At 38.5% G+C, this 16,735-nt stretch overlaps 1 protein-coding gene across 2 annotated transcripts in view; it reads right to left on the bottom strand.

The window, feature by feature from the left end:
* Positions 1–1,224: 1,224 nt before the first annotated feature.
* LOC104605102 (CD2-binding protein-like protein) overlaps positions 1,225–16,735 on the bottom strand; it is a 28,115-nt gene continuing 12,604 nt past the window's right edge. For both annotated transcript variants that reach the window (XM_010269723.3, XM_010269731.3), the window contains exons 5-10: positions 14,872–15,001; positions 9,256–9,297; positions 8,541–8,879; positions 8,413–8,455; positions 6,608–6,685; positions 1,225–1,608 (exon numbers count right to left, since the gene is read on the bottom strand). In XM_010269723.3, coding sequence (XP_010268025.1) covers positions 1,539–1,608; positions 6,608–6,685; positions 8,413–8,455; positions 8,541–8,879; positions 9,256–9,297; positions 14,872–15,001 — 702 coding nt within the window. In that variant the 3' untranslated portion in view covers positions 1,225–1,538. The remainder of the gene's footprint in view (positions 1,609–6,607; positions 6,686–8,412; positions 8,456–8,540; positions 8,880–9,255; positions 9,298–14,871; positions 15,002–16,735) is intronic.

The following is a 16,735-nucleotide window of genomic DNA, read 5'->3' as shown; positions in this document are numbered from 1 at the left end:
AAAATATCGATACACCTGATATGCTAGTAGGGGGGTGTCGGGCAAATCAATACTGCATTTTGTGTGTTTTTTTATTTTTTTCGCAACCGGTTTAAGGGGGCCAGTTTAGGGCTCCTCCACCCCCTGAAGGTCAGAGGGGCGTATCGAAGGAGTCCCAGAATGATACGTATCAGCCAATATGGGCTGATTCATGTCGATACTTTGAACCTTGATTGAGCTTATTGAATGTACCCACAATGATATGATTACTGAATCAGGTCTCCTAAGTGGGTAGGTGTGAGGACTCTTGTGGATAGGAGATCCGTTGGACTCTTTGATTTTATGTATTTAAGCTACCCCTTGATAGTAGAAGGTGATCTTCAATTAACTTATGTTGATTAATCTGGTCTCCCGTACTAAGTGGGTAGGTGTAACTAAAATTCTTGTGGTAGGAAATCTGTTGGAGTCTTTGATTTTGTCTATTTAAGCTACCCGTGAAAAGTAGATGGTGATCTTCAATTAATTTGTGTTGATTACGGAGGATGGTTTCCCTTGAAGAAAACCACCGGACCTGTTGTGTTCTTTATCCCATTTTCATGAGTTGTCACCAAGATGGTGAAAGGAAAAACAAGGGAATCCAAACCGTTGGTGGAGACAAGCTTCTCTGCTGAAATTGCCTTTTTCTCCACGTGGACAGAGACACTGGACCAACCGTTTAGATTAACAGATCATCCTATAATCGACCATGTACAGTGTAAACAGTTAAAAGGATCAGCCATGCATTGCAGATGATCCAGGATCAAACGCTTTTAACGAGCTACAATGCCCATGCCCTACCGATATTCCATTTGCTAGGTTGTTTGGTTGTTTCAATTATGACGTTTAAAATATTCCATAAGTTTAGTTTTCATCTATCCTTTTGCTAGGTTGTTTCAATTATGGCATTTACAAGGCGACAATTCGGACAGCAGGTGCTAGACGCAAGTGCTAACTAAAAACGAATGATTAGTTTATGAATCAAAAGTTCATAACCCAACCCAAAATGAAATGTCATAATCCTGAAAGCCGGGACCAATCTAATTAAATGATGACCCATCTATCTCAGCCGGGGAATGGCGGCACTATGGCTCAGACCAGCAACAGCCCAGGATCGATATAAATAAAGTTGACTTGGGGGAGGGGTGGCTCAAACTAGTGACAGACAATCAACAATGGTATAACACTCAGGAGCCAGGACAGGAGAAATGCTTACAAATAACGGTTTCTACTTGCATTCCTCATCACTCAGAAATTGACTGATGACAGGGGGAAAATTGTTTGATAATATATCCGCATTCTGTGGAGCAAACACAAATAAGGTTCCACTCTCATAAGTCAACTAAACAGGATAAATTTGTAAGGTGAACAGAAGAACTAAGGCAAATCTAGGGGACATATAGATCGAAGAATCCACTGCTGTCTACGGAACCCTCTATGAAGAACAGCTTTCAGGCATTACAACATTCTATTGCCATACAAAGTCTTCAAACCGATGGAAGCTACGATATTGCAGCTTCAATTTACTGAGGTTCAGAGGTTGCCTCGTCCTGTATTTCATCATATGCACCTGTCTGTTCATTGAAGGCATACCTGCAGAGAAATAAAAACCAGCGAGTTAATTTTTTTGATCACTTGCTGTAAATTTATTGCAAGATACATGGTACAGATGTAATATATAGTATACAAGTGCACATATGCTCCTGCTCTCCACCGAGACTGTCTACTGACAGCTTCCCTAACTAGGGAGTCTGCAATGGAGTCAGCAGGTCTTGGTGCCCAAGATATGGCTTCTCTAATAAGGTTTCTAAGCTTTGAAGCCCATTGAGCCTTCTAAAATCAGTTCCCTGAACTCTGATGTGCTAGCCAGCTTAAAACACTGAAGAGCTGCACTGTTTCAGTTCTGATTGAATTACCATACCCAATAGGTCTGGAGATGCCCCGACATGGGGAATTCCTAATAATAGGTCCACTGCATGATGCCACTACCTCCCAACCTCTAAGGTCATCTGCCTGAGTACATGGGGAATTCCTACAAATTCCTGCCTTACCCTCAATGGACTACACTGATTTCAATTGTTTGTATGATGCCTTCAGGATTAAGGGTGTCAAATGCAAAACCAATTTGGACGGATTGGACGGACCAACAAGACATTGGATTGGACCAATCCGGTCCAAAATATTTATTAGATTGAATTGGACCTGGTCCGTCCGTAACAAATTTATATTGGATTAAGCCAATATCTGGTCCATTGGTATAAGAAAATAATGTGTCAATGGATCGGGTTTGGGTTGAAACCAATCTCAATAAAAAATGAATTTGAACAGAATTGAACAATCCAGACATTGAATTGGACTGGTCCCAATTGGTCCAAAACATTCATTGGATTGGATTGGACCTGGTCCATTTATAATGGACTCACATTGGACTGGATCGGATTGGACCAAATCCAGTCCAATTGACACCCCTATTTAGGATTGCTGTTCCTCCAAAAATATCCTTGCATTCCATTGTTCTGATATGGACCATAATGCTGCCGCCCTTGCAGAGGGGACCACCTAGCACAAAGAGGATGATAATATCCCCACAAACTGCTAACAACCAAACAAGAGACTAGCAAGTCATTTGTGGTTTTTCCGCTCGCCATGCAAAGAAAGCAGATTTGGGGCGATAAAGCCCAAGATCAGCCACATACTCATCCAGTCTCATTTCCATGTGAGTCCTTTACACGATCATCATATCTCTTCAAGTCCTAACCCATAAACCTTCTTTTTCACCAATGACCGAGTAGCCAAGGCCATGTTTGGTTCACTGGTCTGGGCCTCATTCTTTTAATTCTTTCTCATTTCAGGCAAGAATGGGCAAGATTGAGTAACATTAGAATGTTTGGTTACAAAATTCTTGCCATGGGCCACATTCTTTTTTAGCTAAGGCCATCTTGCTCATTTTCATTCTTTGAGGAAACTCTGCTTATGAAACTGCTATCATAGATGTTCATTGATCACTAGCGGACTACCGTGGAAACTCACCTTGACAAACATTGATTGTTGGCCATCTACTGGTAAACATCTGACAGACAAAGCCTCAACACAAAGGTGTTCCTACCGCCTGAACGCGAGCATCTCCCTTGCCCATGCTTGCAACTCATCCAACACCAAGTTCTGCTACTATGGCAACTACATGTTGCAGTTATTTCTTCAAGCCCTGCCATTGTTATTAGACCCATGGCAGCACCCCCTAGCATCCCCTCTGCAACTACAACCTCCTCTTCTTCCTCCACTCCCCTAACCCCATTCCTGTCACCCTGTTTTGGCCTTCTTCCCTGCTGATCTTGAGCTGTTCTTACCAAAAACCAACATGCGGACACGGTAATATAAACCTCAACTTTAACATCTCTGCCATTTTTACTTCTTTGCTGAACATGAAGGGAGAGTAGATTGTAGAAGCCAGTGTTTTAAAAGCGCAAGGCACAAAAAAAGGTGCAGGGGTCACTTTGCACCTGAAATGCAAGGCAAGGCATGCACCTTTTTAAGCAAGGCACAAAAATTAAAAAAAAGGGCTACAAATTAAAAAAAAAAAAACAAAATTATTAAACATAATATTAATAAAAATATAAACTTTAATTTTAAAATAAATGTTTTAAAAAACCTATTATCTAATATTAAAATACATAAATATAACATGTAAAACATATTCAAATGAGAATTTAAAAATAAAATATAAAATATAAAACATTTTCAAGCATATAAAACCCACAATCTCTCTCTCTTTTTTTTTCTTAATTGCATTACTTCAAATAGCTAATGTGATGTAAAACATATTACATTCCTGATTCTACAAGCTACCTTTGTATCACGCCCCTCGAGGCAAGCCCAAACAAGTCCACATTAGGTCTTAAATTCTTAGTTCTCACACAAAAAATAATGATTTTATAGTTTTAATTGCTTTTTAAGAAGACATTTTATTAGGATGAATGAATGAACAACATTATCAAATAGGGGCCCAGCCGCTAGACACAAAAAAAGCAAAAAAAATGTCTAAGTTTGAAAAGGCGCACGCCTGGGCTGAGGCGCACCAGGCGTGCACCTTTTGAAAGGGCTGCACCTAGGACTTGGGCAATGCACCTACCTTGAAATGCGCCTCGCCTCGCTTGGTGCACCTTTTGAGTGAGCGAAGTGAGTGAATCGGAGCACAAGTAATGCAATTCGGTGAAAAAAGAGATTAGAGGTTTTAAATGCTTGAAAATGTTTTATATGTTTGATTTTATTTTTAAATTCTCATTTGAATATGCTTTACATAATTACATCTTATGTTTATGTATTTTAATTTTAGATAATAGATTTTTTAAAACATTATTTTAAAATTTAAGTTTATATTTTTTTATTAATATTATGCTTAGTATTTTTTATTTTTTTTTGAATTCTCTGACTTTTTTTTTTATTTTTTAGCATTTTTTAAATAATTTTGCGCCTTGCTTCAAAAAGGCGCGCGCCTCACCTTGCGCCTCAGGCACAAATTGACCCCTGCGCCTTTTTTGCGCCTTGCGCTTTTAAAACATTGGGTAGAGGCAATCTCAGCTACTAGGTCATTGGCGAACAAGAGGGACCACAGGTTAGGCACAAAGAGATGAAATTAACGTGTAAAGGTTAGACACCCCACGCTACTGGGTTATTGGTGAAGAAGAGGGGTAACCAAAAGGTTGGAAAACATAGATTTTTTCAAACTCTCCCCCTTATAGAAATAAAATTATTTTTCCACAAGACTAATCTCTTGATAAACCTTCCAATATACCTTTCTAGAAAGGCTCATCTCTTGGATTACCCCCCAAAGGAAGCCCTAGGTATTGAAATAGCCATTCTCAAATTTCACACCTTAATACAATTGTTCCCTCCTCCAACACCCCTCTCTCCAAGCTAATACCTGTCAAGCTGAATTTCCTGAAGTTAAATTTTCAATTCTATTACCTTCTCAATTATCTCCAAGCAAGGTTCAAAAAATCGATATCGTATCTTTTGGGTCCTAAACTCCCCCAAAACCAAATTTTGAAAAAAAACTAAAAAAAAAAAAATTCCACGTGTATCTAAGTACTGATACGCTTCTGCATATCAATACTTTGAACCATGTCTCCAAGATCTGCCTCAATGCTCTAATGTCTTGAATTCCCCTGAATCCACTCAAGATCAAGGTGTCATTTGCAAACTGCAAGTACTAAATTACTTGGTTTTCTTCCTCCATTTTTAACCCTCCAACGATATTTCTTTCATCAGCCCTCTTTAGAAGTTAATGGAAGATCTCAACCACTAAGCTGACCAGCTTGGGAGTTAATGGTTCCCCTTGTCATAATAAATTAATAAGCCCCCGGATACCTCAAAAATCTCTTGGGGAACCCCATTGATGATAATTGAGAAATGGGTAGATTTCAAACATCCCACTATCCAATTTACCCATCTCTAACCAAACCCCATCCCCAATACCCACTAAAGAAATGGGTAGACTTCAAACATCCCACTATCCAATTTACCCATCTCTAACCAAACCCCATCCCCAATACCCACTAAAGAAATGGGTAGACTTCAAACATCCCATCATCAACATGATCATAAAGCCTTCTCCAAATCCAATTGAAAAACAAAACCTTTCCTTCTTGACTTCTAAAATTCTCAAAAGCTTCATTCGCAATCAAAGTTTGATCCAATTTTATATAAACTTGTGGTTAGACTAATGGATTTAAGCCCATTAATAGAGGTAGCACCCACACATTTCAGAATCAAAACACACAAAAGTTGCATTCATTCCTTTTCCCAACTTCCCCCTTCTGCAAAAATCATCAAAAACTCTTTTCAAATCCTCTTGAATGGTTTCCCAACACTCATGGTAAAAGGCCAGAGTGAACCCCTTTGTTACCACTCATCCCCCTTATAGCCTTCTTTATCTCCTCTAAGGACAAGGATCTAGTCAATGGGAAACCTCCACAGCCACTTACAAAACACCCTTTCTTTGTTGTCTCATTCCTCCTTCATTGAACGTGCTTCCAAATTCCAAAAAAAAGTCATATTTTTTCTGGTCTCCTTCAAAGTTCAAACCAACCCCACTCTTGCCCTAAAGATTTACAATCCTGCAATCCCTCAACTCAATGAAATTCTCTCCACTCATGTTTAGTTGAAGGGTTTGGAGTCCTTGAAATATTCTTGCAAGATGTACATGCTATTTATCAACCACAGTCACCTTCTAGAAGTGGCAAGGAATTTGATAGAGCCTATGCCAATTGACAACTGGGAGTTGTCTCACCACTACCAAAAGTCCTTCCATAAAGCAAGCTTTCTATCAAAGCAAGTTCATTTATTAGGATGTGATAGTTTAAGGCTAAACTTCGAAAGCTATTTCCCAAAACAGAATTTATAGCCTTGAGTAATCAAGCTAATCCAATCATGTGCATAAGCTCCACCACAACAGTATTCTGCCTATCAAAGTGCACCTAAGCAAGTTGTCTAAAATTAAACTTCCCGAAATGTATACTGATTCTACAAGGTTTCCTATAATTGCATACACAAGACAACCACTGACATCAGATGAAAACAAAGGAATACATACCATTTTCCTGATGTTGCACAGCAATACAAGCCTGATGTAGGGTCGTAATAGTAGCCCAAACTACTACTGTAATAGTAACTGAAACAGATAAAAAGAAACAAATTTAACATTAGAGAATAATGCAGAATTCAGAAAAAGAAAGTAAAGAGACCAAATGAAATAACAATGTATTATAAATTTATCCCTATTCTGAAATCATTGCTTCAGCCTCGTGCAATAAGACATAGAGTGAGGGCACAGTGAAAAATAAGATTAACAAGAGACAATAAATGATGTCAGATATACCACTTTGCATAAAGAATTAGAGATGCAAGGGAAGGCCATACAAATGGTAGATCAAAAGTGTTGTAATGAGTATGTAACTGGGGTCAACTTCATATTATGGGGTTGACAGCTGTACCGTTTCCAATAAAAAAGAAAGTAGGAACAAGCAATAAGCAGCAAGCAGCCCAAGCTCAGACCAAAACCCCGCCCAAGCTAGTACCAAAAGACCTAGACATTTTACATGTCACAAAATGGTTTGAGGTCAATAGGACTCCTTGTCTCTCCACCCTTTTGCATATGGGAGAAATTTAAGCTAAATAGTCCCAGCAACATGCCTAAAACAAGAATTTCTTAGATGTGCACTTTTAAATTAAAATATCAAAACCTTGAACAGCTGATGTTACCCCAGAGAAAATATCAATACAATATGTAGGAAGACATAGACAACAGTATTGAGAGACATAGCCAATCTGGAGGACAGGGTACCCTATCCAATGAACAGTTTGGATCAGCCGCATCATCCTTCCATCTAGCAAAAAACAGAGTTGGCCATATAGGGAACTGCTTGGCAAAGGCCTCTTAGTGGGGTTAATTAGGGAGCTCTGCCACAACCTATCGTATTTCTGCACATGGAAGCATGGTGTGGCCAACCTAGCCATCCACGAGGTAGTGGACCCTTCTAATTGACCACTTATTCAATGCTCCGGTCCACGTCCACCAGGTATGGGAAACGGTATTTATTAGTTTTTTTTCACAAATAGTATTGGCTATACGTCCAATATTTTGACATTAAAATTGACCAAAAAAGAACCATGCGGCAAGGGATTTTGGGCTCAAATTTGAACCCATTAATAGAGGAACATGTGGGGCCATTTTAGCCCAACCAGTTTTCACACAGAAGATTCCTTGGTTGTTTGATCTTCTTTTCTAAACCATCTACCTAGCACCTGCTCCCTATAAATATAACCACTTAACCAGGCCAGGTCTCAGGGCCCTTCAACTGGGCCAAGGCCAACCCAGGTCCCTTACCTTGGACTGGGCTATCTTGGAATAGACCAGGCCAGGATTGTACCACCCCAGCTCAATATCCAACCCTACTTACTAGGTGCTAACCTGGCATAGCCATCTTTATAGTCATAGAATAGGTATCTAAGGCTCAAATCATGCAACAATAAGTTGCACACTTCTTTTTGGATTACAAATATTTGAGCACCAACAATTGCGCAATCCAAAAGTAATGGAAAATTTTGCTCATCCAAATGAAGGAATTACCAGTGAGTATATATGCAAGTGTATCAAAACCCACAATTAAAAGACATGAAGTGAGCATGATTTAAGTCCATTACAAAAAAAAAATGCATGTTTTCTTTACATATTTTTATCAGCAAAAGTTAATAATATTATCATATTAATTGAAAGTAAGTTTTGTTTACTTAATTTCTAGAAGGTGAAAGTATTTTACTACTTAAGTCCCATTGCAACTGCACACCCTGTCTATCACACAGAGATTACAAAGAAAATATACAATTAAAAATACCTACCCAGATGACTCATCATATACGTAATCACTTTGCAGATCTCCACCTGCAGATTTCAGCAAATATGAGAAATGAGGAAAGTAGGCCATTTTAGTAGGTAGCTTCAGGAAGTTGCAGTTGGAATATCTTACTTTCTTGATCTGTGTTCACTCTTTCAGATGAAGGTTGAGGGAATTGTTTGGGAGTAGAACCAGAATCCAAACTATTTACATCAGAAGATGGATTTGAAGTAGTGTTCACATCATCTTCAGCAAACATATCAAATGAATCAGCACCGTTGCTGGATGAAACTTGTGCAGTAGATGAATTCAGGAGTGAAGGACCCACAACCATGTCAGAGGGTAATGAGGAAGGTACTCCAGGTTCCTGTCCATTGGAGAAAATATCCTTCACAGCATCGGAACCAGAACCACCAACATCAGAACTTACAGATGTGCCCTCTCTTGCACGAGATAACCTCTCATACCCCTCTGGGATGCAGAAAAACAAGACAAGCATTATAAAACAGAATTCTGTGTGGCCTCCTGCCTTTATTAGGTGTATGGTGTGCATACATCCAAGTGATCCAAGCATAGAGCAAGAACACCAAAATATTCTTTACAGAGACAATAAATGTACATGCACCCACATGGAGAAGAATGGATGAATGTGTGTATGTGCACACGCGCATGTGTGAAACAAATTGTAATCATCAGAGCCACCCCAACAGTTTCCATGCTGATATGACATGCTTTATAATAGGGTCCCTGTTTGATATCATATACTGTGCTTTCTAGTGTCTAGGTGCTGGAAGGTTCCCTCATTAGCACAATATTGACAGGTAACATAACCAAATACTCTACTGACCTGCCTCACGCTCAAACATCTCCCTTGTTTCATGGTATACATCTGCCAAAAAAAAAAAAAAAAAAGATGTTATTTGGTGAATTGATCTAAGATCTAAAGAGTATAACTGAAAGCAAGAACTTAAAGTAGAAATCGATTTTGCTCAATGCTAAAACAAAGCAAAAATTTGAGCCATAACTGGCCCAAACCCACCCAATGCCCTACCATCACATGAAATTGTACCCTTTCTTATTTTAACAAATACCTCTTTTTACAAGAGAAGGCCTTACATCTGAGTTATATCCAAGCCAAGATAGGTGCAGTTCAGTTGGACTTGTGTTGAGCAACGCTGGGTATAATTGAATGTTATTTATATCATATCGCAAAAAGATGGAGCTCTCTAGGGAGTCTAATACTGTCAGCAATAACTCAATTTTGCTTCCTTTTTCTCATGTTAGCATTAAATATTCAAGTTTCCAAGTTTCCCAACCAGCAACTTACTGAGTTGTTTTTTGATGGGTAGGGAAAGCTTTGATTGTTTGGGGAAAAAACAGCCTGGGCTGTTTTCCAACTTCCTGCACATCGTGCATTACTTAAGTCATATCATTTCTTGTCCTTTTAACTAAAAGACCCACTAGCCATACTAGTGGTAACCTATGGAAGGCTATCAGTGGGGTTCTTCCAAACTTCTTGAGCTTCATCAAGTATGATGTGTGTATAGGAGATAGGTTACATTCTAGGAGGACTTCCAGATTGGTAATTCCACTCTCAAGGATGCTTTTCCCTCCCTGCATTCCTTATCCCACTTTAAATCAGAGCTTTACTAGGTTGCTTTGCTTCCCAAAACCCTTAAACCTATCTGTTTGGATCTTTCTAAACCTGACACTCATATTTGGACCCCTAACCCCTCAGGCCGTTTCTCTTGTGCTTCTTTTTTTATCTAGGCATTGCTTTGTCCCTAACCATCAGCCCGTTTTTTTTGCAAGGAAATCTGGCCCAAACCCAACCCCCTAAAGTGGGACCCCAATGCTCAAAAGTCTCTCTTGGGAAGTTAAACACCTTGGATAACCTGCAAAAGAAAAGGACCTTGGCATTTCACCAAACTGGTATTTCCTTTGCAAAGCTAATGGAGAAAGCTGTTACCATCTACTAATCTCCTGCCCTTTTTGTTGTAGGACTATGGGAAAAGATCTTTAGTCTTTTTGGTTGCAAGTGGACAGAGCCCCTACAGATTGGTGGGCTATTCGACCCATCTACCTTCAAGTGGCTTAAGACAAGGGGGGAGAGTGTTGTGGAGATGTGCTAGAGACTCTTGTTTGGACAGTTTAGGAGGAAAGAAATGCTAGGATTTTTAATGACAAAGAGAGTGATGTGCAATATGATCAGCGCCATCAACTGGGCTAAAGCTTCAAATCTACTCTCACAATTCTCGTTTGACGACCTTTGGAGATATTGGGGACTGGTTGCTAATTCTTCCTCAGTTAAGAACAAGCCTATAGCAATTTGGAAGCGCCCTGAAGAAGGTTTCATGAAGCTGAACTTTGATGCCAGTTGCTTCAGTAATTGGGGGCCTTCTGGAGTGGGAGGAGTTTTTAGGAACACAGAGGGTCAGATTGTTGCGTTATTTTCTGGTCCAATTGGAGTGGGTGATGCGGTTAAGGCAGAGATTCAAACAGTTTTATAGGGCACATAGATTGCTAGAGAACAGAACTTTGGGGACCTACTAATAGAAGATGACTCTAAACTGGTAACTAGGTGGCCGAAGGAGCTGGAGACTGTAGCCTAGTCCTACTAATAGTGAGAGTTCAGTGGGAGAGGGGATTAGCTAATGAGCTGGCAGATTCTCTAGCTAAGCAAGGGGTGTTCAAGGACAACTTATTTTGGGCTCAATTGTAATTTTGTTTTCTTTTGGAGGTTGCAGCTCGTGCCTCTTGGAACTCCAATGCTAGTCCACTAATAGTTTCTTCTTAATCTTAATGAAATTCCACTTATCATTTATCAAAAAAAGGATATGCATTGCTTTCAAGATCAGTTTGTAGCTATGTGTGTGGCATCTACTCTATAGTCCAAGTGTGTTGTGTGTTGACGTACTTTTGGGAACTCCTACTCTTTTTGTCATTGAGGTAGATCAATTTTTTGACCTCAAGTTCTTTAAAACTTGAAGACATTTTTTTGAACCGGGGGAGAATGATGCAGGAGCTGAAGAATCAAATATGGAATTTTTCAAAAATTTTATGTATTTTTGCATTTTTAGATAATAGGGATATTTTCATTATTCTTTCCAATCCCATGTGGGCCTGGCCCAATGGTATCTTGATTTTCTAGATTAGCAGGGCTTATCTTTTGATTTTTAATTTATTTATACTAGTAGGTGGAATGTGTTTCTTGATGCACAAATGAAAAGTGGCACCCTTACCAAAAAAAAATGAAAAGTGGCATTTTGGTAATTCTGATAACCAATATTCCGGACAACACAAGTCACTCTATGGATATGTATTCTCTTCCTTTTGAAGCTAAGAAGATTTCTTTAGAGCTATTCTGCAAACTTGCTGTATGGAGTCATTCCTACAAACCCTAGAGTATTCTAGATTCCTTGGGGTGGTTCCTTGGGGTTCTTTTTCCTTTTTCTCTCTCTACCCTTTCTACTTTGTCTATATACTTCTCTCTTTCTAACTTGTGCCAATTTATTCTAGACTTACTGCATCATGGTGAGTCATTAAAGGCTGAAACAACAGCACTTCTGCATGGACTTCAGCTAGCTAGATCATTAGACCTCACTAACTTCATGGAAAAAGGCAATTCAAGCATAACTGTTTGGTGCCTAAAATTCAAGCTCTGTTGCGAAATGTTCCTTGGAAAGGGAAATACCTGTGGCATGCTGCAGAAAAGCTGCAGGTGGGACCCCCTCAAGAGGTGGTGGATATTTTCAACCCAGCTTTCTTGGCGCAACCAAAGAAGAGAGGAAGTGGGGTTGTTTAGAAGGTGTGGGAGGAGAGGAACAGGTCTCTGGAGGAGGTGCTAGATAGTATTAAAGTGAAGGTAGCCTTTTGGGTAGAAAACAGGGATAGTTTCCACAACTTCTCACTGTCTAACATTATAAGGAATTGGAGGTAGGGGTGAGCATTCGGTTTATTCGGTTAAAAACCTAACCAAATAAACCAAAATTTTAAAAACCGAACTGAAAAATTAAAAACCGAAACAAAACCAAATTTTAGAAAAACTGAAAAAACCGAAATAACCGAAACTGAAATTTTTGGTTCGGTTTTCGGTTAAAACCAAATTTTAATAATATGTTCTATATTATATATTATAACGTATAATATATATTATATATTATAAAATCAAATTTCATTATATTAATATATAAATATATAATATGTTATATATTATATATTATATCTTACATATTATATATTATATACTAAAGTTCGGTTTATTCGGTTAAATGAATTTGTAATTCTAAAAACCAAAACCAAAACCGAAATACTCAAAAACCGAATTAACCAAACCAAACAAATTGAAACCGAAATTCAGTTCGGTTTTTCAGTTTTAACTGAAAATGCTCAGTCCTAATTGGAGGGAAGGAAAAAGAAGAGATAAGAATGGAGTGGAAACCCCCAATAGATGCTAAAGTAAAACTGAACTTTGATGGGAGATCACTGGGCAACCCGGGGTTGGCAGGAGTAGGCGGAGCAATTAGAAACTCAGAGAGTAGGATACTGCATTATATTCAGGGCTAATTGGTACTGCAAATTCGGTGAAAGCTGAACTTTTGGCACTACTGAAGGGGCTCAGGTTTGCAAAACAATTGGACTTCAAACAAGTGAAGGTGGAAGGGGACTCAAAAGTCATTATCTCGTGGGCAAGATGTAATAGACATATCCCTTGCACCCTCAAACATATTTTCAGGGAAGGGGAAGGGGAAAGGATAGCAAAGGACCTAAATGCTGAATTCAAATGGGTTAGAAGGAGCGCAAATGGGGTAGCCGACTCCAAAGCAAAACAAGGGGGTATAATGTAAGACAGCATTTGTAATGGGCTTCCTCGTAAAATCAGATTATGAATTGTGAAATCACTTTGTACTTACTCTCTTTCAATTAATATAATAATATTAAATTTTGCTGATAAAAAACCTATTAGGTGCCTGTTAGACTACAGCCCAGCCCTGGACCATGGAGGTATAGGAATATATTATGAAAAATACGAAGCTGGTAAGGGTGTTAGGAGTTTGGTTTCAGTAGATCCCAAGCGAATGTAATAGCCTGGCAGATTCCTTGGCAAAACAATGGGTGAACAGAATTTATATGTATTGAGGGGTAACCAAAGGTGACCCACTCAACAGCAATGTATAGATAAAAGGGTGTACTAGCAATGTTTTAAAAGCGCAAGGGCCAATTTGCACCTGAGGCGCAAGGCGAGGCGCCCTTTTTAAGAAAGGCGCAAAATTACAAAAAAAAAAGCTAAAAATAAAAAAAAAAAAGTCAGAAAATTAAAAGAAGGCCAAAAAAACATAATGTTAATAAAAAATATAAACTTAAATTTTAAAATAAATGTTTTAAAAAACCTATTATCTAAAATTAAAATACATAAACATAACATGTAAAGCGTATTCAAATGAAAATTTAAAAATAAATACAAACATATAAAGCATTTTCAAGCATGTAAAACCCACTGTCTCTTTTTTCCCTTAATTGCATTGCTTCAAGTAGCTAATATGATATAAAACATATTACAATCTTGATTCTATGAGTCACCTTTGTACCATGCCCCTCGAGGCAAGCCCGAACAAGTCTATGTTAGGGTCTGAAATTCTTATTTCTCATATAAAAAATAATGATTTTATAACTTTCATTGCCTTTTAAGAAGATATTTTATTGCAATGAATGAATGAACGACATTAGCAAATTAGGGGGTTCTCGGAGCTCCAGTTTGCTCGCGAACTCAAAAAACAGCAAAAAGCGCGAATTTTTAAAAAGGTGCACGCCTAGGCGCACCAGGCGTGCGCCTTTTGAAAGGGGTGCCCCTAGGACCTGGGCGAGGCACATACCCCAAAATGTGTCTCGCCTGTGCACCTTTTAAATCACTGTGTACTAGAACTGGCAGTAGGGGGCTACCATGAGCTATGTTATAAGAAACAGGTTTTGTTTATTGATCCCAAAAAAAAAAAAAAAAAGGTTTTGTTCAATCACATTTATTCTTTTCCGTAACTAGCTACCAATCAAAAAAGGGGGGGACTAACCCAGGCTCCTTTTCAGATTGCTAATCAATCAAATAGCCCAACCTGGCTTGGAATCAGGTTCAGTCAGTCATGTGCAGTTTAAAGCCTACAAATGTTGTGCCCCTAATATCAAGTTCATTACATCCTTCTTTTTTTTGAAGAGGTAAAGTAAGATTTTTTTAAGGAAAAAAAATGAAAGATACAGGAAGGGTTCACTGCACAAAGGCTGTGAAAGAAGAGAAACACCTTAGGAATCCTCAAAAAAATTAACCACTATGCCAGCACTTGATACATCTCTTTTGAACAGCACATTTGAGCTCAGCTTCATCAAGTTCAAACTTCTTAACCTATCAACCTAATCAAAATTACATACATCTTGTAATCTCATGAATTGATTAAACATAGTAAACACACTTAACTGTAATCACCATCTTCCATAAGCTTCACGGAGTCTTCAGTTAGCTGGTCAAACATAAGCTTTATCTCTTGTGGCATTTTCTGCTTCTTGCTATTTGTAGTCCCTTTCAACCTTCTTAGAGCTTGTAGAACCTATGAGGGGAAAAAAGTAAACTCCAACCTACCCAATAATATGTTACAAAATTGAAAGAAAAACAAAGTTGCAAGAATTTTAATAACAATTTGAGGATTCAGTATTAATAAACCAAGCCTTAAATGATGTTGAAAAGTACAAGCATGCAGTCAAGGTCCAAAGTCCATTACATGGATATAGAAGAAATTTAACCAAATTACCTTGACTACTAGTAAATTCGTTCCACTAAAGATAATAATAATGTCATCAACTATCAAATTTCCCCCCACCTTTGCAGATTATGTTTTTTTTTTTTTGGAAAAAGGCAAAGTATAGTATATTGTATTAATCACTGATCAAGGTCCTTTGTACAAAGAGAAAACTGTACAAGACAACCCACTATATACCCCCAAAAAAATCCACCCTCAAAAAAGAAGATTGGGTGTTTCTGTTTCTTTTTTAATTAACAACAGATAAACTCAGTATTTCTGTTATCAGCAGGTCCTTAATTCTACAAATTTGTTTTTATTGCTCTTCAAATTCTAATAAAAAAGATTGGGTGTTTCTGTTTCTTTTTTAATTAACAACAGATAAACTCCTTCCCTGCTAAAGAGATTTGGAGTAAGCCCATTCCTCATTGGGTTAGTGGTTTTTGCTGGGAAACTTTCTTGGAAAGAATCAACACAAGTGACCTACTTCAAAGAAAGAGACCTAATTCTTGTTTATCCCCAAATTGGTGTTCTCTCTGCAAGGTTGATGGGGAAACTCGCTACCACCTTATGGTTACTTGCTTGTTTGCTAAATCTATTTGGGTGTGGGCTTTATCCTTTTTTGGGTGTAATTGGAGTCCCCCCTTGAATGTGCAAAGTCTATTCTCTTCGTCCTTCTTCAGTTGACCTAAGAACAGAGGGAGGATTATGTGGAGATGCATTAGGGCAGCAGTTTGTTGGTCCTTATGGGAAGAAAGGAATTCTCGTATATTTTCAGACAAGGAGAGAACAGCTGAGAGCTTAACAGATCTGATACACCTAAGGGTGGTTCACTGGCTGAAATCATCGGACCTTTTTACAGACTTTTCCATGACTGACTTGCTGAGAAATTGGAAAGAGATAGCAAACTCTGCTCCAGTTAAGAGAATTTCCAGCCCCATTTGGACTTCCCCACCCTCTGGATTTATAAAACTGAACTTTGATGAGAGTAGTTTTGGAAATCCAGGACTGTTTGGGACCGGGGGTGTCTTCAGGAACGAGGAAGGGTCTATTCTGGCCTTGTATTCAGGCCCAATTGGAGAAGGGGACTCTCTCAGGGCTGAGATCTCTGCGGTTTTGGAAGGAATCCAAAGAGCAAGACAATTGAACATAAGAAGATTGGTCCTTGAAGGTGATTCAGAGGTGGTGGTTAGGTGGCTAAAGGAAGACAACAGTACCATGTGGAGCTACAGTAATGAAAGGAAAAAGTTCAAGTGGTTTGCTAGGGACATTGAGGTGAAGTACAGCTGGGTGAAAAGAAATGCCGACTCTTTTGCTGATGGATTAGCTAAGGAAGGGGTGAATAGGGTGTCTTTGTTTTGGGCTAATTTCTAATATATCTCTTTGTGTAATTTGTTGTTGGGGAGTTAAGTCGTTTTACCTGCCCTATATTTTGTAATTGCTCCTTTCTAATTTAATAAAGCTGATTGTTATTGATAAAAATATATATATATATACAACAGATAAACTCGGTATTTCTGATTTTCTATTTGAGATTCTTTGAAC

This window comes from Nelumbo nucifera, chromosome 5, assembly GCF_055504915.1.
Source record: "Nelumbo nucifera cultivar China Antique chromosome 5, China Antique-T2T, whole genome shotgun sequence".
Lineage (NCBI taxonomy): Eukaryota > Viridiplantae > Streptophyta > Magnoliopsida > Proteales > Nelumbonaceae > Nelumbo > Nelumbo nucifera.
Note: the sequence above shows the minus strand (reverse complement) of the source record. Positions and strands in the feature narration are given on the sequence as shown.